Source organism: Chlorocebus sabaeus, chromosome 11 (genome assembly GCF_047675955.1).
Source record: "Chlorocebus sabaeus isolate Y175 chromosome 11, mChlSab1.0.hap1, whole genome shotgun sequence".
NCBI lineage: Eukaryota > Metazoa > Chordata > Mammalia > Primates > Cercopithecidae > Chlorocebus > Chlorocebus sabaeus.
The window spans coordinates 121,594,946-121,618,172 of record NC_132914.1 but is presented as its reverse complement, the minus strand read 5'-3'; the positions used below and the strand labels follow the sequence as shown (position 1 = coordinate 121,618,172).

Sequence of the window (23,227 nt, the reverse complement as noted above, 5' to 3'; positions counted from 1 at the left end):
CTACAGCAGATTTAAAAATTGGCTGGGCATGGTGGCACATCCCTGCAGTCTCAGCTGCTCGGGACTGGGAGGCAGGAGGATCACTTGAGCCCAGGATTTTGAGGCTGCAGTGAGCTATGACGGTGCTCTAGACTCCACCCTGGGCAATGCAGCAAGATCCCTTCTCCAAAAAAAAAAAAAAGAATCAGTTGCCTCAGTTTCACCATGGAGAGGCCCCCCCCCCCACACACTTTTAATTCATTTATTGTGGTATTCAGTAAGCCACTGATTTCTACAGTACAAACCCAGTCTGACATGGACCATCTGATGTTAGGGCTGGAGACAGAAAGGGAGGCACTTGTATCAGCTGCCTCTGGCGGGGGCTTTTCCCGCCAGGATGCTGCAGGCTTCCCCTTGTGCTTTCCGGATGGGAGCGGTGGCTGCCCGGAGCTGTCACCTGACTTAGCACCTATTGTGCCATACTTCAGTGCACAGGTGACTTACAGCACTGCAGGGAGATGCTGCTCAGAGTATTTGCTTTGAGAAGCTTGGGGGTAGCTCACTGGAATTCAGGGCATCTTGCTGTTGCCCTCCACAAAGACCAGGATCTGCGATGAGCACCCTGGGGTACCAGGTGCTGCCCTCTGTAGGGGATGTCCCCAGCTGAGCAAGTCCAGCCAGAGACTCAGAGCTCACTGGTCCAGGTCTTGGGACATAGTAGGGCCCCTATCATTGAATCTGCTCCTGGAATCCTAGAAAGAGAAGAGGGATATTGAGATTTGGGGATCCCTTGTCTGTGCCAGATGCCTTTGAGAACCATCAATGCAGAATGTCTCCATTTTGTGGATGTGCAAACTGAGGCTCAGAAAGGAGGTCCCACGGTAACTTGGTAGTAAAGTTGCTGTTTGACACCCAACATTCTGACTCCAAAGTCGTATTCTAACTCGGATGCTTATGTTCTTGAAAGTCACGTGCGGCAGGATGCTGCCCCATGTGGCCTCGGCTCTCTGCTTGAACACGTCCTCCGACGGGGACCTCATTCCCTATATGGTAGTGGTTCTCAGTCGGGGGAAATTTTGCCTCCAACTGTCTGGGGACATTTTCAGTTGTCCTGACTTGGTGGGGGACACACTGGGGAGGTGTGTGCTACTGGCATCTAGTGCTTTGAAGCCAGGGGCGCTGTCATATAGCCCGCAGTGCACAGGACAGCCCTGCAACAAAGAAGGGCCCAGCTCCAGCTGGCAGGAGGGCCGAGGTGGAAAACCTGGGTTAGAACTAAAATTTCTGGTGTCCTGCCCTGACGTGAGTCCTTGTCCTGGTTTTAGGAAACCAAAGCGCATGACGTGGTCCTGGGCACAGACCAGGAGCAGAAACCCCAGCATCCCCACCAGTTACCGTTTTCAGTAACTGAATGTCAAGGCTCTGAGAAGTCAAACCCATGCAGTGGTGGGGACACAGATTCCAGGACCAAAATGCCTGGGTTCAAGTCCCCGCCTGCCCCTCATTAGCCAGGTGACCCCAGGTAAAGTCACCGTGCCTCCCTGTGCCTCGGTTTCCCCATCTGAAACAGGCATAATCAATAGGGTTGCCTTAGGGTTGTTTCAAGGATTAAATGAGCGAATCCATAGAGAGCACCCAGAAGAGTGTCCAGTGCTCATGGGAAGCACTGGACGAGGGATCCTCATTCTTCAGCTTCCTCACAGAGTTTGTTCCGTGCAAGCTCTTACCCTTTTGAGACAGTGTGTGTGTGGACACACGTGTGCATCGGTGGGCACATGGGCTTGTAAGCACGTCTGTGTCTGCATTTGAGTTGAGAGGGGTCCTGGGCTGCAGCCTCCTGGGCGCTCACCCCTCTGCACCTGCAGGGCACACCAGCTGATGTCCTGTACAAGGGCACCATCACCAGGATCATCGGCGAGGACAGCCCAAGTCGCCTGGACCGCGGCCGGGAGGACAGCCTGCCCAAGGGCCACGTCATCTACGAAGGCAAGAAGGGCCACGTCTTGTCCTATGAGGGTGAGTCGCGGGAGGAGAGGAGGCCCAGGACCAGGGCAGGAATGTGCTTGGCCCACTGAAGTAGCTTCACAGGGAGGCAGGGCTGGGTTGACATCAGAAAGCACAGTCTCATAGGTATGCAAGCCAGCAGCAGGGAAGCGTCGGCCTTAGCTGCATCCCACCTCCGCCTAGTTCTTTACAATTTAGGAAACAAACTTGTGGCCAACCTCTTTAGAAGCATAGGAGGGAAACTGAGGCCCAGAGCAGAAGCCCAAGCTCACGCCGCCAGACCTCCAGCACGGTACTGACAGACCACGCAGTCTCTCACTGGCCGTGAAAGAGGCCATGGCCAGGGTGCGCCTCACCCCGCCGTGCCCCAGGCGCTTGCTGCGGAGCCCCCATCCTCTCCCTCTCTAGGCTCTGGGTTCCAGAACCAGGAGACCCTGCCAGGAAGGAGTTAAGGGAGTCGAGTGCCGGGAAAGAGAATTGCCTGGCAGCCTAGGGCACCCAGGGGCGTGGAGATGAAAGCTGCTAATGGGCGCCTCTCTCAGCACTGCAGCTGCAAGGCCCGGAACTGCCTCTCCTCCATCCGCTTCCGCCTGTGCCCACGGTCCCCTCCCCAGGCCTGGGAAGTGGAGGTGTCACTGTGTGGCTTAGGAACATATGCGCTCCTGGCTGCCACGGAGAGAGCCTTGGAGACAGGCCTGCAGCCGTGTCTTGGGTGCCAGCTCATGCCCTGGTGCCCCTGGACTGAGTGCCCTGGGGGTGGCGGGAAGCCTGGGAAGGGCTGGTGGCGGGGTTAGTCAAGGGCTTGTCTTGAGAGGTCACTGGGTAGAATCCCACCTTGGGACCCCCGACCAGTGCCTGAGCCTTTATAGGCCTTGAGTGTATCGTCTTCATCATGGGTTTCAGTCCGGGCCCTTAAACTCTCATCCGCTCCCCGGGCCAGGTAGGCAGTGCGGGCAGCGGCAGGTGTGAGACTATAGGGAGTGCGGAGGACTCTGGTGCCTGCCCATGCCGTCCACTCCCCCACAGCCACCGGTCAGCCAGGCTTCCCATCTCTCCGTTTTTATCTGCAATCCCCCAATGTTTAAACATCGGCGGTTAATTTGGAGTGTTTTCTGAACAGCAACCCAGTACCCTCCTGTTGGCAACCACTGGAGTAGCTCATGGGCTGCGGGCCACATGAAGCAGTGGTTGAAAGCCTGAGAGCCTGTCAGCTTGTCATTCCCTCTGAGGGGTGGGGCGGGGGCTCATTTCAGATAGCTCTGGACTCAGCTGCCCTGGAGGGAGAGCCCTGGCTGATGGGCAAAGCCAAGCCTTTACCTTTGGGGGCCACCTCCATCTGTTCAACCCTCTGCCTGTCCGGGGAGTGGTGAGCCGGATCAGTCTGGGCTCCTCTGACCTGGCGTGGCCACTCCTGCCACGGAGACTCCCTCACCACTCCCTGCAACACACACCTTTCCATGCACATGCAGACTCGTGGTCGGACACTCACATGCACATCGACACAGGCTTCTGGGTGTGACGTGTACACATGCAAAGCCGTGTACTGCCTGGCACTCTGGTACATGTGTGTGCATGGACCCACTTAGTTCTCAGCAGCCAGGCGTGTGCCCACATCCACTCCTGCACACACAGACCCATGCCCGTGCACACGCGTGCTCCTGCCTGCCCCGCACATCCACTCTGCTGATGCGTCAGTGCACACATGTACCCCTACCTGCCCACACATCTACTCTGCTAATGCATCAATGCACACGCGTGCCCCTACCTGCCCTCACATCCACTCTGCTGATGTGTCAATGCACATGTGTGCTCCTGCCCGCCAGCATACCAACTTTGCTGATGTGTCTCTGCACACGCGTGCTCCTGCCTGCCCTCACATCCACTCTGCTGATGCGTCTTTCCACACGCGTGCTCCTGCCTGCCGGCACATCCACTCTGCTGATGCGTCTTTGCTCACGTGCATGTGTGTGCACATGTTCACGCCCCATGTCAGCACCCGTGTGTGTGACCACAGACTCGCATGCTCTTGTGTGGTCACAGGCAAACCCTTGCTTGCAGACCAGCACCCTGGAGGGCTGGGGTACGGAGCGCAGGCAGCGTGCCTTGCTTCTCCCACTGTGTAACCCCCTGGAAAAGCTCCTGGGTCCTGCTGGCAGGCCCGGGGGCTGCAGGCTGTGGGCTCCCTCTGGAGGCCTCAGCTGTGAGGCCTTGTGACAGGCCAGCATAGAAGCACTGCTGGCTCTTGCCCACCAACTCTGCCTGTCCTGCCTGTCCACTGCGGTCCTGGGCCTATGCACACAGTCACCCCGTGCCCAGCTCCTCACCAGGTGTTTGTGTGGTTTCCAGGTGGCATGTCTGTGACCCAGTGCTCTAAGGAGGACGGCAGAAGCAGCTCAGGACCCCCCCACGAGACGGCTGCCCCCAAGCGCACCTACGACATGATGGAAGGCCGTGTGGGCAGACCCATCTCCTCGGCCAGCATTGAAGGTGATAGCAGGGAAGAGACGTCATCTCAGCACCCCCTGCAGGGCAGTGGGGGGGAATGGCTGACCCCATTTTACAGAAGGGGAAACCGAGGCTGGGCTTTCTGAGGCTCCATCTGGAGGCAGCGCAGGGACCTTCACGTGCTGGGTCTTATTCCACCATCATCGCGGGGATGACCACTGGTGGCTGTAGACACTGACCCCTGTCACTGCCCAGTGTCGGCTCAGAGACCCATGGAATGATGGCCTTGCCCCCTCCCACCCAGGTCTCATGGGCCGTGCCATCCCGCCTGAGCGACACAGCCCCCACCACCTCAAAGAGCAGCACCACATCCGCGGGTCAATCACACAAGGTACCGCCCTGTCCCCTGCTCCCTGGGTGCCCCCAACGGGTGTACAGTCAAGCAGGGCACGGGAGGGGAGAGACACAGCCAGAGTGGTGGGAACCCAGGACAGGAGTGCAGAAAGGCCTGTACTACATGCGTACGTGATCAGTACGTGAGCTACGGAGCAAGGGTGTCTCTTACTTATTTGAAAACAAAAATGAAAAGCAAAAGACCGCCGATCACCCCTCTGCTTTTAGGTGTTACATAGCAACTGCCCTGTGCTTGGCACTAACCCGGGTGCCCCCTGCATATCGTTTTACAGAACATCCTGGTGAGGCACATGCGATAGGGAGAGGCTTGGAGAGCTCTGAGAACTCTTTCAGGTTCTCGTGGCTGGTCCGTGGCACAGCCAGCTACTGTGAACTTGGCAGCTTGTGGTCTTTATTTTTTTATCTTTATTTTGTTGTTGTTGTCGGCGTCTGAGACAGGGTCTCGTTCTTGCCCAGGCTGGAGTGCAGTGGCACGATCTCAGCTCACTGTAGCCTCTGCCTTTCAGGCTTAAACAATCCTTCCACTTTAGCCTCCCGAGTAGCTGGGACCACAGATGCACACTACCACATCCAGCTAATTTTGGTATTTTTGTAGAGATGGGGATTCACCCTGCTGCCCAGGCTGGTCTCAAACTCCTGAGCTCAAGCTATCTGCCTGCCACAGCCTCCTCAAAGTGTTGGGATTACAAGCGTGAGCTACTGCACCCAGCCTGTGGTTTTAGCTTCATGATTTCATAGTGTTCACGACTTACTGAGGTGGTTCAGTTAATATTCTCGTTTTATGTATGAAGAAGTTGAGGCCCAGAGAGATCAGATTCCCTGATCAAGGTCACACAGCAAGTGGGGATTCGAACTCAGGCAGTCTAGCTCCAGAACCCACTGGTGCAGAAGCTCTTGGTGGGTCTGGGCGGGGCAGGGCGTGAGGGTCAGTGCTGTCTGCCCGGCAGGGATCCCTCGGTCCTACGTGGAAGCACAGGAGGACTACCTGCGTCGGGAGGCCAAGCTCCTAAAGCGGGAGGGCACGCCTCCACCCCCACCGCCCCCACGGGACCTGACCGAGGCCTACAAGACGCAGGCCCTGGGCCCCCTGAAGCTAAAGCCGGCCCATGAGGGCCTGGTGGCCACGGTGAAGGAGGCGGGCCGCTCCATCCATGAGATCCCGCGCGAGGAGCTGCGGCACACGCCCGAGCTGCCCCTGGCCCCGCGGCCACTCAAGGAGGGCTCCATCACGCAGGTACAGCCTGGGGCCAGGCAGGCAGGCCCAGTTCTAGGAGGGGCGGCGGTGGCTATGGGACACTGCCCTGGGCCTCTCCACATAAGGAAACCGAGGCTGAGAGCCCTCGCCTGCCTTACGGTCAACCAACTGCTCATCCCTGGGCCTCGGCTGTGCAAGTTCTGGGGCTGTGCAGGGGGCATCAGGCTCCTGACCTCATTCCACTGAACTCCCATTGTTCCCATTCATCAGGGAGAGAAACTGAGGCCCAGAGAAGCCAGGCAGGCTTCCAAGGCCACAGGACTCAACATAGTCACGAGTAACTGAATAACTGCCTCCGTTGAATCTTTGGCGCGGCTTGAGGATGTTGCATGCGTTCATTGTTTCACCCCCTAGCAATGCTCTGAGGTCGTTTTCTTAATGACCTTATTTTATTGCTGAGTAAATGGAGGTTCAGAGAGGTTCAGCGACTCACCCAGAGTCATGCAGCAAATGCAGTTGTGAAACCCAAATCCAGATATTCCTACAGCTGCAGCATCCACTGCACCCACCAGCAGGTTGCACCATGAGAGGCCCCAGTCCCACCAGGCAGCCCCAGCGCAGTAGGGGAAGTTCCGTGCCAATGGTCCGAGGAGCTGCTTGGTGGAAAGCCCCTGAAGGCCACCGTCCTTCCATGTAGGCAGAGGTGGCCTCCTGTGAAGGGGAAGAAGAGTGGGAGCCACTCTGGGGCTGTGGGGCTGTGAGGCGGAAGGATTGGGGTGGGTGTCCCGGGAGGGGTTCCAGCTTGCAGGAAGGTTTTGAAGCCGGGGAGAAGGTGGAAGCAGTGAGATCCCTGAATGCCAGGGGAAGGGTTTGGCTCTCAGCCCCTAGGCAATTATGGAGTCCTTGGCAAGCATCCACCGCATTACCAAGACAGGGGCCAGATTCTAGAATATTCTTTTGAAAAACAAGGGCAGTTCCCCCTTTTTATGAAAGTAATGAAGACATCCCTAAATAGAGTTTTGTTGCATGCAAAACCCTAAGGCCCCACCACATCACTGTCTCCCAAGCCTGCTGAACAGGGGCAGGGGACCTGGTGGCCTGGCTACGAAGGTCCCAGTCTGGACTGTAACCCCCGCCATTTCCTCAGCCACCCTTTCGGTCCCGAGAGCAAACACCTCAGCCCTGACCTCAGTGTCCCCGGGGCTGAAAGCCTCAGGGCGGGTGGCATTGAGCCTGGGTGCTGACTTTCTCTGCTCGGCATTGGGTGGGCCACGGAGGGTCTCAGGCTGAACAGAGGAAAGTTTTTACCCACATGCAGGTGTTGGGCATCTTTCTGGCGAACTCCAGGGACCATGAGAGGGCCTACCACTCGCAGCAGGGAGAGCCGACTGCTGAACTTTTTACCTCTTTCAGCAGTCCTCCCAGGGAGCTTGGGGACCAGGGTCACGCCCGGGGTGGGCAGGGCAGTAAGTAACAAGTGTGCCCATCTCAGGGTTAGCAAAGCCCTCCGTCTCCCTGCCTCTGGAGGCATAAGATGTCACTTCCATCTTATAGATGACAAACTGAGGCTCAGAAGGGGGATGCAGCTGGCCTGGGCTATGGCTGTGGCCAAGGCTGGAGCTCACACCCCCTCTGCCCCAGGGCACCCCGCTCAAGTACGACACCGGCACGTCCACCACTGGCTCCAAAAAGCACGACGTACGCTCCCTCATCGGCAGCCCCGGCCGGACGTTCCCACCTGTGCACCCGCTGGACGTGATGGCTGACGCCCGGGCACTGGAACGCGCCTGCTACGAGGAGAGCCTGAAGAGCCGGCCGGGGACCGCCGGCACCTCGGGGGGCTCCATTGCGCGTGGTGCCCCGGTCATTGTGCCTGAGCTGGGCAAGCCGCGGCAGAGCCCCCTGACCTATGAGGACCATGGGGCACCCTTCGCTGGCCACCTTCCGCGAGGCTCGCCTGTGACCACGCGGGAGCCCACGCCACGCCTGCAGGAGGGTGAGTGAGTGGGGTGTACGTGGGCCTGAGTGGGGTGGGCGCCTATCTGGGAAAGCTGTACCTCCCCATCCACTATTAGCTTAGTTCGCACCCGGGTCATCCTCGCCACCTGCTGTCCACCACATCCAAACCACCTGCAGTCCTGTGGGCTCTGCCTCCAATTCCAAACCCTGTCCAATTTCTTGCCACCTCCCAGACCACCATGGTGTCTCACCTACTTTCCCCCACGCCCCTCCTTCTTCCTGCTGTAATCCACTCTGCAAACAGCTGCCCGAATACTTTTTAAAAATGCAAATCAAATTATTCCACTTCCCTGCTTTCATCCTTCTAGCAACTTCACACATTTTGCTATGGCCTTGGGGCGCCTGCATGTTGGGGCCCTGCCTGCCTCTTGTTCAACCAGATTCCTTCGTCCTCCCCAGCCCCAGTCCCAGGCCCCCTTTGTCTTTGTTCCCTGGCCATGCTCAGCTGGGTCAATTCCGTCTTCGCTGGGGACCTTTGCATGGCTCCTCCTCTTTGCCTGCCATGTCCCTGCCTTCCAGATCTTTACAGAGTAGGTTTCTTCCCATCCCTCGGGTCTTTGTTTAAATGTTACATCCTTGCGGAGGCTTCTTCTAACCAAACCCCCTCTCCCCACTTGATATCACATGCTGTGATGTTTTAAAATTGTCTTCCGGCCAGGCATGGTGGTGTACGCCTGTAATCCCAGCACTTTGGGAGGCCGAGGCAGGCAGATCACCTGAGGTCAGGAGTTCAAGACCACCTGGTCAACATGGTGAAACCCTCTCTACTAAACATACAAAAAAATAACCGGGTGTGGTGGTGTGCACCTGTGATCCCAGCTACTTGGGAGGCTGAGGCAGGAGAATCGCTTGAGCCTGGGCAGCAGAGGTTACAGTGAGCAGAGATCGTGCCACTGCACTCCAGCCTGGGCGACAAGAGTGAAACTCCATCTCAAAAAAAAAAAAAGAAAATTTTCTTCCGCGGGTGTTTCACTCTGTAATTCTCATTTGTTTGCTAGTTTATCACCTGTCTCTCCCATTGAATGTCAGTTCGTGGGGACTGGGATTGCTGTCTGCTTTGTTCACTGCAGTGTCCCCAGTTCTCACAACAATGCTTGCCACATTGTAGAGGCTGCATCAATTTTTTTTTTATTGATTGAGTGAATGGATGAAAGAATGAATTTTTTAAAAATTATAACACAAAAGCAAATGAGTCAAAGCAAAAAAGTGAACTGAGGCAATGAAGAAATGGAGTGAATGAAGAGGCCTGGTCCTTGGGATCCCGAGGACCCTACCCTCAAACGACTCCCCGTAAATGCCAGCCCCAGAGGCCCTGCATGGGGAGCCGGTGCAGAGGCCTGATGCATCCACCTTGCCCGTCCACAGGCAGCCTCTCATCCAGCAAGGCATCCCAGGACCGAAAGCTGACGTCGACGCCTCGTGAGATCGCCAAGTCCCCGCACAGCACTGTGCCCGAGCACCACCCACACCCCATCTCGCCCTATGAGCACCTACTTCGGGGCGTGAGTGGCGTGGACCTGTATCGCAGCCACATCCCCCTGGCCTTCGACCCCACCTCCATACCCCGCGGCATCCCTCTGGACGCAGGTGATTGCCCCGGGGCTCCCAGAACCCTGCGGTGGTGCTGCACAGGGCCAGGGACCTCATCAGTGTTCCCTCAGGGACTCCTTAGGCATCAACTGTCAGGTTCCCCTGGATGGGGAAACTGAGGCCTCGAGATTGGAAGACCCAGCAGTGTAATCATGACCAGCTTAGGTTGGAGCAGAATTTCTCTTAGTAGTTTGCAGGACATGTGGGGTTAAACATTTCAGTGGTTTTCTTTTCCTGCAGGACTTATCAGTGCCTTTAGCAATGCAGTGGTATCGAATGAGGACTTGTGTATATGCGTTTTTCAAATAGACATGATCTGAAAATCTTTTTAAAATGTCGCATCCCTTTAGTGTGTTCATCTGCATGGGGATGTCCTATGTTTGGGACAACTTCCGTGCAAAAAGCATCCTTCATAGAAGTCACCGCCTTGTGTCCTGGGGCCATGTTTTCCTGCTGTCCGGCGCTCAGTTCTGGCTTATGCTTTGGGCAGCCGCACATGTGGGTGGGAGAAGCTATCCAGGTGTAGAAGTAGGGGGCATCCAGACAGGTGGAGTGACACCATCAGGCCTAGGTGTGGCTGGCCTCACATGAGCTCCCCTCTGCCCCGCAGCTGCTGCCTACTACTTGCCCCGACACCTGGCCCCCAACCCCACCTACCCGCACCTGTACCCACCCTACCTCATCCGCGGCTACCCCGACACGGCGGCGCTGGAGAACCGGCAGACCATCATCAATGACTACATCACCTCACAGCAGATGCACCACAACGCAGCCACCGCCATGGCCCAGCGAGCCGACATGCTGAGGGGCCTCTCGCCCCGCGAGTCCTCGCTGGCGCTCAACTACGCTGCCGGCCCCCGAGGTGTGTGGGCGGGCAGACCACCTCCACTGGGTTTGGCCTTATTCCCAAAGGACATGCGTGTACCCTGTGGCCTTGCGGAGGCAGCTAGACCTGGTCACCTTGTGGGTCACCTTGTGTGAACAGACCTGAGTGGGTGGCCTGGGGTTGTGCATGCCGTGGGTGCTGGTTGGCATCTGGTAGGTGAGTGCCGGCGTGTGCCTCCTGGCTGCATCCTCAGTGGGTGTGCGTGCATCTGTGTATACTCTTAGGATACAGGGGCGTCAGGAGCTTAAAGAAAGATCAAAATGTGGCTGAGCACAGTGGCTCGTGCCTGTAATCCCAGCACTTGGGGAGGCCGAGGCGGGTGGATAACAAGATCAGGAGTTTGAGACCAGCCTGACGAACGTGGTGAAACCCCGTCTCTACTAAAAATACAAAAATTAGCCAGGCATGGTGATGTGCACCTGTAGTCCCAGCTACTCAGGAGGCTGAGGCAAGAGAATCACCTGAACCCGGGAGGCGGTGGTTGCAGTGAGCAGAGATTGTGCCACTGCACTCCAGCCTGGGGGACAGGGCGAGACTCTGTCTCAAAAAAAAAAAAAGAAAAAGAAAAAAGATGAAAATGTGAGGTGAAGCCGGGCGCGGTGGCTCAAGCCTGTAATCCCAGCACTTTGGGAGGCCAAGACGGGCGGATCACGAGGTCAGGAGATCGAGACCATCCTGGCTAACACGGTGAAACCCCGTCTCTACTAAAAAAAATACAAAAAACTAGCCGGGCGAGGTGGCGGGCGCCTGTAGTCCCAGCTACTCCGGAGGCTGAGGCAGGAGAATGGCATAAACCCGGGAGGCGGAGCTTGCAGTGAGCTGAGATCCGGCCACTGCACCCCAGCTTGGGCGACAGAGCCAGACTCCGTCTCAAAAAAAAAAAAAAAAAAAAAGAAAATGTGAGGTGAGGCTGTTTGGAGTTTGTTCCTTTGCCTCGTAAACAGCCCACAGCTGCTTTGCATGCACGTGTTCCAGGGCTGTCCTCAGAAATGCTTCTGGAATAACCAAGTTCTAGTTGGGGTTCAGCTGGAAAAGTCGAAGTCATACTAGGTATTTTGAACAGCGTGGGTTGAATACAGGGAATGGATTGTGTAGGCGTCAGAGGCTGAAGGGACACAGAGGGCCTGAGATGGGAACCAGTGAGGGCAGCTGCAGGAGATGCTGCAGCTCAGGCTTGGGAGCAGAAGAGGAGGTGGGACCGGGAGAACCTGAGCATTCAGGAAAGGGTTCTATGGCTGGTGCTGGGAGCTGAGGAGGGAGTGCCCGCCACCAGCTCTGCTGGCTCCAGGAGTGTGTGCCATGCTCTCCAGGAGGGTGATCTGGCCGGTGGGCAGCCTGGCCTCTCTCCTCCCTGTGGCTACAGCCCTGGCCCAACACCTCCCGCAGGCATCATCGACCTGTCCCAAGTGCCACACCTGCCCGTGCTGGTGCCCCCAACGCCAGGCACCCCAGCCACCGCCATGGACCGCCTTGCCTACCTCCCCACCGCACCCCAGCCCTTCAGCAGCCGCCACAGCAGCTCCCCACTCTCCCCAGGTAGCGCCACCGCCCAGTCCGGGGTGGGGACCCCGGCATCCATGGGAGGTGGCTGGGGATGGGTGGCAGGCCTTGCTCTCTCTGCCCCAGCGTAGAAGACAAAGCCAGACTCTTCTTGGGCCCTGGGGCTGAGTCTCTGGCCTTTGGGTTTCCTAGGAGGCCCCACGCACTTGACAAAACCAACCACCACGTCCTCGTCCGAGCGGGAGCGAGACCGGGATCGGGAGCGTGACCGGGATCGGGAGCGGGAAAAGTCCATCCTCACATCCTCCACGACGGTGGAGCATGCGCCCATCTGGAGGCCCGGTAGGGCATCAGAGCCCCCCACCACCCCCGCCCCGGGACTCCCTGTGGGCCGCAGGAGGCCTCCCCCTGCTGATGCCACTGCCTGTCACCAGGTACAGAGCAGAGCAGCGGCAGCAGTGGCAGCAGCGGCGGGGGTGGGGGCAGCAGCAGCCGCCCCGCCTCCCACTCCCATGCCCACCAGCACTCGCCCATCTCCCCCCGGACCCAGGACGCTCTCCAGCAGAGGCCCAGTGTGCTGCACAACACAGGCATGAAGGGCATCATCACCGCTGTAGAGCCCAGCACACCCACGGTCCTGAGGTGGGCCAGGTTGGCGCGGGGGGGGGGAGGGGACGGGCGGGTGGATGGGTGGTCAGTAGGAGGATGAGCGGATGAGAGGATGCTTGCTGGGAGGCACATGGGAGGTGAGTGGGTGGGCAGATGTGTGGGGGTAGAAGAATAGAGTATGTGTGAGTAGTAGATGGATGGGTGGGTGGTCGGGTTAGGCAGGTGGGTGCGAGGATAGATGGCTGGGTTGGCTGGGTGGATGGATGGATGGGTGGGTGGGCGGGTTAGGTGTGTAAGGTGGGTTGGTGGGAGGATAGATGGCTGGGTTGGCTGGGTGGATGGGTGGATGGTCAGGTTAGGTAGGTAGGTGGGTGGGTGGCAGGATAGATGGCCGGGTTAGCCAGATAGATGGATGGATGGGTGGGTGGTTGGGTTAGGTGGGTAGGTGGGTCAGTGGGAGGATAGATGGTTAGGTTAGCTGAGTGGGTGGATGGATGGGTGGGTGGGTGGTTAGGTTAGGTGGGTAGATGGGTCAGTGGGAGGATAGATGGTTAGGTTAGCTGAGTGGGTGGATGGATGGGTGGGTGGGTGGTTGGGTTAGGTAGGTAGGTGGGTGGGTGAGAGTATAGATGGCTGGCTTAGCTGGGTGGATGGGTTGTAGGGAGGTATGTGGGTGAGTGAGAGTATAGATGGCTGGGTTAGCTGGGTGGGTGGATACGTGGGTGGGTGGTTGGGTTAGGGAGGTAGGTGGGTGAGTGAGAGTATAGATGGCTGGGTTAACTGGGTGGGTGGATACGTGGGTGGGTGGATGGGTGGGTGGGTTAGGGAGGTAGGTGGATGAGTGAGAGTATAGATGTCTGGGTTAGCTGGGTGGGTGGATGGGTGGGTGGGTGGGTGGGTTAGGGAGGTAGGTGGATGAGAGAGAGTATAGATGTCTGGGTTAGCTGGGTGGGTGGATGCGTGGGTGGGTGGTTGGGTTAGGGAGGTAGGTGGGTGAGTGAGAGTATAGATGTCTGGGTTAGCTGGGTGGGTGGATGGGTGGGTGGGTGGGTTAGGGAGGTAGGTGGGTGAGTGAGAGTATAGATGGCTGGGTTAGCTGGGTGGGTGGATGGGTGGGTGGGTGGGTGGGTTAGGGAGGTAGGTGGAGGAGTGAGAGTATAGATGTCTGGGTTAGCTGGGTGGGTGGATGGGTGGGTGGGTGGGTGGGTTAGGGAGGTAGGTGGGTGAGTGAGAGTATAGATGTCTGGGTTAGCTGGGTGGGTGGATGGGTGGGTGGGTGGTTGGGTTAGGGAGGTAGGTGGGTGAGTGAGAGTATAGATGGCTGGCTTAGCTGGGTGGATGGGTTGTAGGGAGGTAGGTGGGTGAGTGAGAGTATAGATGTCTGGGTTAGCTGGGTGGGTGGATGGGTGGGTGGGTGGGTTAGGGAGGTAGGTGGATGAGTGAGAGTATAGATGGCTGGGTTAGCTGGGTGGGTGGATGGGTGGGTGGGTGGTTGGGTTAGGGAGGTAGGTGGGTGAGTGAGAGTGTAGATGTCTGGGTTAGCTGGGTGGGTGGATGGGTGGGTGGGTGGGTGGGTTAGGGAGGTAGGTGGGTGAGTGAGAGTATAGATGGCTGGGTTAGCTGGGTGGGTGGATGGGTGGATGGGTGGGTGGGTGGGTGGGTTAGGGAGGTAGGTGGGTGAGTGAGAGTATAGATGTCTGGGTTAGCTGGGTGGGTGGATGGGTGGGTGGGTGGTTGGGTTAGGGAGGTAGGTGGATGAGTGAGAGTATAGATGTCTGGGTTAGCTGGGTGGGTGGATGCGTGGGTGGGTGGTTGGGTTAGGGAGGTAGGTGGATGAGTGAGAGTATAGATGTCTGGGTTAGCTGGGTGGGTGGATGCGTGGGTGGGTGGGTGGGTTAGGGAGGTAGGTGGGTGAGTGAGAGTATAGATGTCTGGGTTAGCTGGGTGGGTGGATGGGTGGGTGGGTGGTTGGGTTAGGGAGGTAGGTGGGTGAGTGAGAGTATAGAAGGCTGGCTTAGCTGGGTGGATGGGTTGTAGGGAGGTAGGTGGGTGAGTGAGAGTATAGATGTCTGGGTTAGCTGGGTGGGTGGATGGGTGGGTGGGTGGGTTAGGGAGGTAGGTGGATGAGTGAGAGTATAGATGGCTGGGTTAGCTGGGTGGGTGGATGGGTGGGTGGGTGGTTGGGTTAGGGAGGTAGGTGGGTGAGTGAGAGTATAGATGTCTGGGTTAGCTGGGTGGGTGGATGGGTGGGTGGGTGGTTGGGTTAGGGAGGTAGGTGGATGAGTGAGAGTATAGATGTCTGGGTTAGCTGGGTGGGTGGATGGGTGGGTGGGTGGGTTAGGGAGGTAGGTGGGTGAGTGAGAGTATAGATGGCTGGGTTAGCTGGGTGGGTGGATGGGTGGGTGGGTGGGTGGGTTAGGGAGGTAGGTGGAGGAGTGAGAGTATAGATGTCTGGGTTAGCTGGGTGGGTGGATGGGTGGGTGGGTGGGTGGGTTAGGGAGGTAGGTGGGTGAGTGAGAGTATAGATGTCTGGGTTAGCTGGGTGGGTGGATGGGTGGGTGGGTGGTTGGGTTAGGGAGGTAGGTGGGTGAGTGAGAGTATAGATGGCTGGCTTAGCTGGGTGGATGGGTTGTAGGGAGGTAGGTGGGTGAGTGAGAGTATAGATGTCTGGGTTAGCTGGGTGGGTGGATGGGTGGGTGGGTGGGTTAGGGAGGTAGGTGGATGAGTGAGAGTATAGATGGCTGGGTTAGCTGGGTGGGTGGATGGGTGGGTGGGTGGTTGGGTTAGGGAGGTGGGTGAGTGAGAGTGTAGATGTCTGGGTTAGCTGGGTGGGTGGGTGGGTTAGGGAGGTAGGTGGGTGAGTGAGAGTGTAGATGTCTGGGTTAGCTGGGTGGGTGGATGGGTGGGTGGGTGGGTTAGGGAGGTAGGTGGGTGAGTGAGAGTATAGATGGCTGGGTTAGCTGGGTGGGTGGATACGTGGGTGGGTGGATGCGTGGGTGGGTGGTTGGGTTAGGGAGGTAGGTGGATGAGTGAGAGTATAGATGTCTGGGTTAGCTGGGTGGGTGGATGCGTGGGTGGGTGGGTGGGTTAGGGAGGTAGGTGGGTGAGTGAGAGTATAGATGTCTGGGTTAGCTGGGTGGGTGGATGGGTGGGTGGGTGGTTGGGTTAGGGAGGTAGGTGGGTGAGTGAGAGTATAGAAGGCTGGCTTAGCTGGGTGGATGGGTTGTAGGGAGGTAGGTGGGTGAGTGAGAGTATAGATGTCTGGGTTAGCTGGGTGGGTGGATGGGTGGGTGGGTGGGTTAGGGAGGTAGGTGGATGAGTGAGAGTATAGATGGCTGGGTTAGCTGGGTGGGTGGATGGGTGGGTGGGTGGTTGGGTTAGGGAGGTAGGTGGGTGAGTGAGAGTATAGATGTCTGGGTTAGCTGGGTGGGTGGATGGGTGGGTGGGTGGTTGGGTTAGGGAGGTAGGTGGGTGAGTGAGAGTATAGAAGGCTGGCTTAGCTGGGTGGATGGGTTGTAGGGAGGTAGGTGGGTGAGTGAGAGTATAGATGTCTGGGTTAGCTGGGTGGGTGGATGGGTGGGTGGGTGGGTTAGGGAGGTAGGTGGATGAGTGAGAGTATAGATGGCTGGGTTAGCTGGGTGGGTGGATGGGTGGGTGGGTGGTTGGGTTAGGGAGGTAGGTGGGTGAGTGAGAGTATAGATGTCTGGGTTAGCTGGGTGGGTGGATGGGTGGGTGGGTGGTTGGGTTAGGGAGGTAGGTGGATGAGTGAGAGTATAGATGTCTGGGTTAGCTGGGTGGGTGAATGGGTGGGTGGGTGGTTGGGTTAGGGAGGTAGGTGGGTGAGTGAGAGTATAGATGGCTGGGTTAGCTGGGTGGGTGGATGGGTGGGTGGGTGGTTGGGTTAGGGAGGTACGTGGGTGAGTGAGAGTATAGATGGCTGGGTTAGCTGGGTGGGTGGATGGGTGGGTGGGTGGTTGGGTTAGGGAGGTAGGTGGGTGAGTGAGAGTATAGATGTCTGGGTTAGCTGGGTGGGTGGATGGGTGGGTGGGTGGTTGGGTTAGGGAGGTAGGTGGGTGAGTGAGAGTATAGATGTCTGGGTTAGCTGGGTGGGTGGATGCGTGGGTGGGTGGTTGGGTTAGGGAGGTAGGTGGGTGAGTGAGAGTATAGATGTCTGGGTTAGCTGGGTGGGTGGATGCGTGGGTGGGTGGTTGGGTTAGGGAGGTAGGTGGGTGAGTGAGAGTATAGATGGCTGGGTTAGCTGGGTGGGTGGATGCGTGGGTGGGTGGTTGGGTTAGGGAGGTAGGTGGATGAGTGAGAGTATAGATGGCTGGGTTAGCTGGGTGGGTGGATGGGTGGGTGGGTGGTTGGGTTAGGGAGGTAGGTGGGTGAGTGAGAGTATAGATGGCTGGCTTAGCTGGGTGGGTGGATGGATGGGTGGGTGGTAGGGTGAGGTGGATGATGGAATGGATGGTTGGATGAGTAATTGGGGGCATGAGTGGATGGAGGCTCAGGTGGATGGACGATGGGTTGGGCGGTGGGATGAGTAGGTGGGGAGGTTATTTGGTTTGAGAATAGAATCTGTGGAGAAGGAGAGACTGAATGGGGGCTGTGAGGAAAGGCTTTCCTGGTCCCCCACATTTAGCAAGGCCAGCAAGGAAAAGAGGTGTCCCTCTTGCCTGGACAAAGTCCCAAGTTTCTCTGAGATGGGAGAGGCCCCTGAGTGCCCTTTGGTGACATACACTCCAGAGACTGTGGTCAGAGCTGCTTCACCAGTGGAGTGGGATCGCTCCTTAACACCCTTCCCTGCCCGGGACTTTTGTTTGTTTGTTTGTTTTTGGTTTTGAGATGGAGTTGTACTCTGTCGCCCAGGCTGGAGTGCAGTGGTATGATCTCTGCTCACTGCAACCTCCGCCTTCCAAGTTCAAGCGATTGTCCTGCCTCAGCCTCCCAAGTAGCTGGGATTACAGGCACATGCCACCATGCCCAGCTAATTTTTTTTTTTTTGAGACGGAGTCTCGCTCTGTTGCCCAGGCTGGAGTGCAGTAGCCGGATCTCAGCTCACTGCAAGCTCCACCTCCCGGGTTTACGCCATTCTTCTGCCTCAGCCTCCTGAGGAGCTGGGACTACAGGTGCCCGCCACCTCGCCTGGCTAGTTTTTTGTATTTTTTAGTAGAAATGCAGTTTCACCATGTTGGCCAGGCTGGTCTCAAACTCCTGACCTCAAGTGATCTGCTTGCCTCAGCCTCCCGGTGTGCCGGGATTACAGGCGTGACCCACTGCACCCAGCCTCCAGGACCTATTTAGAGGCAACTTACTCCTCCAAAATGAATTTTCATTCAAAATACCCATGCCCCAACTTCTGCTTGAGTGGCTGAAGTCATACCCTCCCTCCCCTAATCATGATTCCAATGAAAATGAAAAATGGTATCATTTCCCAAAAGCAGTGGTGACTTTGTCACCCCTGACTCAGAGGCCCAGCAGCTGCATGAAGCACTAACCCCCAGCTGTGGAGAGCAGGGTTCCACACACAGGCTCTGTGGGATGCACCTGCCCACTGCCCGCTCATGAATGAGGCCCTGGGAGTTAGAGTTAGCGAGAGATGGGTGCACCCTCCCATGGAAACACAGGGCTCCAGGAAGGCCGCGTGGGTGGAGCAGCCGGCTCCTGTTGCAGCCTCAGCCCTGTGCAGGGGCAGCTGTGCCCCAGCTTCTCACTCACAGAGCTGGGAACAGCAGCGTTCCCTGTTCTCAGCATCCACCCTGGCCGCCCCCCGGGGTCCTTCCTCTTGCTCTCCTGCTCCTCACGTGGCTTTTTTAGCTCCTCCGGTATCCTGAGCAGTCCCAGCTCCCTCGTGTGCCCCCTCCCTGGAGACCTCCTAGCCCTGCCTCAGCTTCCTTGCCCTTCTTTCCTGGCACCTTACTGACTGCCTCCACACAGTTACCAGGCTCTGTAGGGCTTGGGATGTCTGTTTTAGTCTCTCTTCTGAATTAGATGGTAAGATGCTTGCGTCCATTTTGTGACCGCTGTATTCACAGTGTCTAGAACAGTGCCTGGCAGCCAGTAGCTGCTGAATCAGAAGTTTTGGAATGATGCAAGGAATGAATGAACGAATGAGTGGGAGAGGTCAAACCATACCACACAGAGTCTGGCAGGTTACATCAGGAGGGCAGGTTCACTCTGGGAGCAGCAGGGAATGTGGATTTATTCCAGGGCAATGGGGACTCACCGAGGGTGGTGGAGGAAGGGGGCAGCTCCCATGACCGCCTGACTGTCTTCTTTCCTCCCCCAGGTCCACCTCCACCTCCTCACCCGTTCGCCCGGCTGCCACATTCCCACCCGCCACCCACTGCCCACTGGGCGGCACCCTCGATGGGGTCTACCCTACCCTCATGGAGCCCGTCTTGCTGCCCAAGGAGGCTCCCCGGGTCGCCCGGCCAGAGCGGCCCCGAGCAGACACCGGCCATGCCTTCCTCGCCAAGCCCCCAGCCCGCTCCGGGCTGGAGCCCGCCTCCTCCCCCAGCAAGGGCTCGGAGCCCCGGCCCCTAGCACCCCCCGTCTCTGGCCACGCCACCATCGCCCGCACCCCTGCGAAGAACCTCGCACCCCACCACGCCAGCCCGGACCCGCCGGCGCCGCCCGCCTCGGCCTCGGACCCGCACCGGGAAAAGACTCAAAGTAAACCCTTTTCCATCCAGGAACTGGAACTCCGTTCTCTGGGTAAGACCACCCTGACAGCGGCCACCTTCATAGACGCGATTATCATGCGTCAAATTGCTCACGATAAAGGGGCGCGAGAAGGAGGTGCGCTGGCCAACGGCTCCCCTCGCGATGGTAAGACTTCCGGCCCGCACCCACCCCGTCTCGTGGTCCAAAGATATTTTCAGATCTCTGCTTTTTACTTTGGCCCCCGTTTTTTTCGTTGTTGGTTTCGGTATTTTGTTTTGAAGCCCGTCCGTCCTCGCCGGTTTGCACGTGCTGACGACTACTCCGGCCGCACCCGCCCCTCTGGTTTGGGGGCGCTCATCATTTGCACATCATTTTACCATGGTTTTTTTGTTTTTTGTTTTTTTTTTTGGATTTTTGCTTTTTTTTCTTTAATGAATGGATCTGTGATTCTGACTTCGACTGCGCCCCCATCTCCCACTTTGCACCTGTGTCTGGGGAGCAGGGATGGGGCTTCGGGGGGGCTCGGGCCTATGCCCCCACCTGTCGGCTGCCTGGATGCAGTTGGACTAGGGAGAAGTGGAGGCAGGCGGTGCAGGAGGCAGGCGGTGCAGGGAGAAGCTGAGGCGGGGCGGGGGCCTGCACTGTCGAGGAGGAGCTGGGCCCAGGTCTTGCATCCTGCCCTGTCCCCAGCCCATGTACCCCAGAAAAAGGGGAGCCCTCTGCATCTGGCCCCCTGCCTTGGCCCTAGTTCATGGCTCCTCTCTGTTGGACTGGGATGGCCAAGGCTATAGCCCAGGCGGGGCCCGGGGACCCAGGGTCACTCCCAGCCACACCCCCACTTCTCACTCTGCCCCACACACTCCTTCCCCCAGAGACCCACACTGTCCCTGTCTCACGCTGGCCTCGCCCCGTCTCTGCCACCTGAGCCCATCTCTGTCCCTTCTGGCCTCATCTCTCTCTGTGGCTCCATCTCCCTCTGTCTCTGTCTCTCCCAGGCTTTGCATCTCTCTCCACCTCTCCCTTGGCCTCCCTCTCTCTCCCCAACACCCCTCTCTGCCTTACTTTCTTTGGGTGCCCAAACCCCATCCCTAGCTTGCGTTCCCCTTGACCCCACGGGGATCCAGCCAGCTGGGAGGGCAGCCCTGCCCCTCGGACCCCGAGCCCCTGAGCCTGGTGCCTGACTCTGCACCCCGCCTGCCCTAGGTTACCACAGCAGCAGCTACAGCCCTGAAGGGGTGGAGCCCATCAGCCCTGTGAGCTCACCCAGCCTGACACACGACAAGGGGCTCCCCAAGCACCTGGAAGAGCTGGACAAGAGCCACCTGGAGGGGGAGCTGCGGCCCAAGCAGCCAGGTACGCCCCGCCCAGTACCCAGGCCCCAGAAACCCTGCACAATGAGGACCCTCACGGCCCCATCACGCAGATGGGAAAACAGAGGTGCCTAAAGGCCAAGGAATCGGCTGGGTCATGAGGCTCAAAGGCACAGGGCTGGGATTTGGGCCCAGCAGCCCTGGGGCCAGCAGACACCCCCTGACCAGCTCTGCTCTGCCTGCAGGCCCCGTGAAGCTTGGCGGGGAGGCCGCCCACCTCCCACACCTGCGGCCGCTGCCCGAGAATCAGCCCTCGTCCAGCCCGCTGCTCCAGACTGCCCCAGGGGTCAAAGGTCACCAGCGGGTGGTCACTCTGGCCCAGCACATCAGTGTAACTACGTGTTCTCTGCCACACCTTGTCATCCTTGCCCCTGGGGGCACTGGGCCTGGAGAGGGGATGGGGAACCCCACAGCCCCTCTGTCCTGGTGGGGTGGCTGGGGGATCCAGGGCATGGGTGAGGGTGAGATCCCAGAGCCCCAAGCACCCATACCATCACCACCCCCTCATCCATGGGTGGAGCCTGCGATGCGAGCCAACAGCATCTTCACGGGCAATGAAGCCCTCCTGGTGGCCCGGGTTTCTCAGTGTCGTGGGCTGGTCATATCAGCCATCTGCCAACTACCAGCTTGGGACCACTGACCACAGCCCGACTCCCATGCACCCGGGGACACGGAGGCCCAGAGGGTGGTGGGCAGGTCCACAGTCGCCCAGGAAGCTGGCCCCAGCCAGGATTCTTCCCCAAGCTCCATCTAGCCCCTCCCCATCCCCAGAAGGTTCTGGCAGGAGGGTGCTGCCTGACCCTGGGCCCCCCACTTGCCTGCAGGAGGTTATCACACAGGACTACACCCGGCACCACCCGCAGCAGCTCAGCGCACCCCTGCCCGCCCCCCTGTACTCCTTCCCCGGGGCCAGCTGCCCCGTCCTGGACCTCCGCCGCCCACCCAGTGACCTCTACCTCCCGCCCCCGGACCATGGTGCCCCGGCCCGTGGCTCCCCCAACAGCGAAGGGGGCAAGAGGTGAGCGTGGGGTGGGGGTGCCTCTTGCTGGTCAGCCGGTGGGAGGCTTTCGTCAGCTGCCTGCCTCAGAGCTGGGTCTGAGCTCAGCTGCATACGAGGCCCGCCTGGTGCCATTGCACAGGCAAGAAATGGAAGCTCCGGGAGATGGGGAAGTCACAGAGCGGATACATAACCAATAATAGCCGATAAAAGTACACACTGTGCTCAGTGGGTTCCAGGCACTCAATGTGTACCCTTTACACACAGCCCCCAGGAGACACAGGCAGCATTCTCCCCATTTCACAGATGAAGAAACTAAGGCCTGGAGACGTGAATTCACTTGCCCACAGGGACACAGTCAGTAGGTGACAGACGGGGTTTGATCCAGGGCCGTATGATTAGAGAGCAGCCTTTCCACACATGCGCACACACACACACGCACACCTGTCAGTGCACACACATGCACATGCTTGCACACACGCACATGCTCACGCACACTCCCACCCTTGTGAACCCTGGGGCCTCTGGGGGTCCAAAGAGGAAGAGAGGGGAGGGCCCTGAGCTCCAGGGTGAAGGAGGCATTTTGCTGGGGGCGGCGGGGAATGTGTTTGTGAGGACAGATATGGCAAGACAGCAGGACATCTTTGGGGGACAGTGGTGTAGCTGGCACTGGGGTCCAACCAGAATTCAGAGCAGGGGTCAGTAAACTATGGCCCATGGGCCACATCTAGCCTGAGCCCTGTTTTCGTACAATTCATGAACTAAAACGATGATTTTACATTTTTAAAGAGTTGTTTTAAAAAATAAAAATAACAACAATACGTGCCAGAGATTACTTGTGGTCAAAAATACCTAAAACGTTTATGATTTGGCCAGGTACAGGAAAGCGTACGGGGCCCTGGTTTAGAGTGGAGGAGTGCATCCCCTCAGGAGGTAGACCTCTGACCATATCTGGGGCCCTTTCTCCCTCCAGGTCTCCAGAGCCAAGCAAGACGTCGGTCTTGGGTGGTGGTGAGGACGGTATTGAACCTGTGTCCCCACCGGAGGGCATGACAGAGCCAGGGCACTCCCGGAGTGCTGTGTACCCGCTGCTGTACCGGGATGGGGAGCAGACAGAGCCCAGGTACTTCTGTGGGTACATGGACTGCCCCTGAGATGCTCTGGTATCAGCTCCTTGCCCATCCTTGGCCCCAGTCCACCGTGGTGCTGTGTGGAGAGTGACAAGGGCACAGGGCTCAGCTGGGTGACCTCGAGCCTGCTAAGCAAGTTTCGCCAACTTGGGGGTGTAATACATGCCCACCCTCCCTGGGGAGACCTCAGTGGTAGTTTTCCGTGCCTTGGGCTGGAATCTCAACTGGCCCAGGCCCCTGTTGCCGGCCCCTGTTGAACCTCTAAGAAATAATGAGTTAGGTGTGCTGGGCCAGACTGGGGGCAATGGGTGAGGTGGGGCCTGAGAAGGAAGCTGGGCCCACTGGCCTTGGGGAAGGGCATGATCGGAACCCAATTTCAATCCTTGGGGCTCTTTTGAGAGGGTCAGGCTGGAGCAAGTGGTC

The 23,227-nt window shown here is 58.2% G+C and overlaps 1 protein-coding gene across 17 annotated transcripts in view; it reads left to right on the top strand.

Moving 5' to 3' along the window:
- The window catches only part of NCOR2 (nuclear receptor corepressor 2), a 250,101-nt gene that overhangs the window by 218,307 nt on the left and 8,567 nt on the right, over nucleotides 1-23,227 (top strand). For all 17 annotated transcript variants that reach the window (XM_073021213.1, XM_073021215.1, XM_037995295.2 and 14 more), the window contains 15 exons: nucleotides 1,845-1,995; nucleotides 4,330-4,470; nucleotides 4,733-4,819; nucleotides 5,790-6,076; nucleotides 7,679-8,033; nucleotides 9,422-9,643; nucleotides 10,257-10,508; nucleotides 11,919-12,068; nucleotides 12,225-12,374; nucleotides 12,467-12,674; nucleotides 18,931-19,358; nucleotides 20,511-20,660; nucleotides 20,863-21,008; nucleotides 21,502-21,695; nucleotides 22,648-22,797. In XM_073021213.1, the coding sequence (XP_072877314.1) occupies nucleotides 1,845-1,995; nucleotides 4,330-4,470; nucleotides 4,733-4,819; nucleotides 5,790-6,076; nucleotides 7,679-8,033; nucleotides 9,422-9,643; nucleotides 10,257-10,508; nucleotides 11,919-12,068; nucleotides 12,225-12,374; nucleotides 12,467-12,674; nucleotides 18,931-19,358; nucleotides 20,511-20,660; nucleotides 20,863-21,008; nucleotides 21,502-21,695; nucleotides 22,648-22,797 (3,071 nt within the window). The remainder of the gene's footprint in view (nucleotides 1-1,844; nucleotides 1,996-4,329; nucleotides 4,471-4,732; nucleotides 4,820-5,789; nucleotides 6,077-7,678; nucleotides 8,034-9,421; nucleotides 9,644-10,256; nucleotides 10,509-11,918; nucleotides 12,069-12,224; nucleotides 12,375-12,466; nucleotides 12,675-18,930; nucleotides 19,359-20,510; nucleotides 20,661-20,862; nucleotides 21,009-21,501; nucleotides 21,696-22,647; nucleotides 22,798-23,227) is intronic.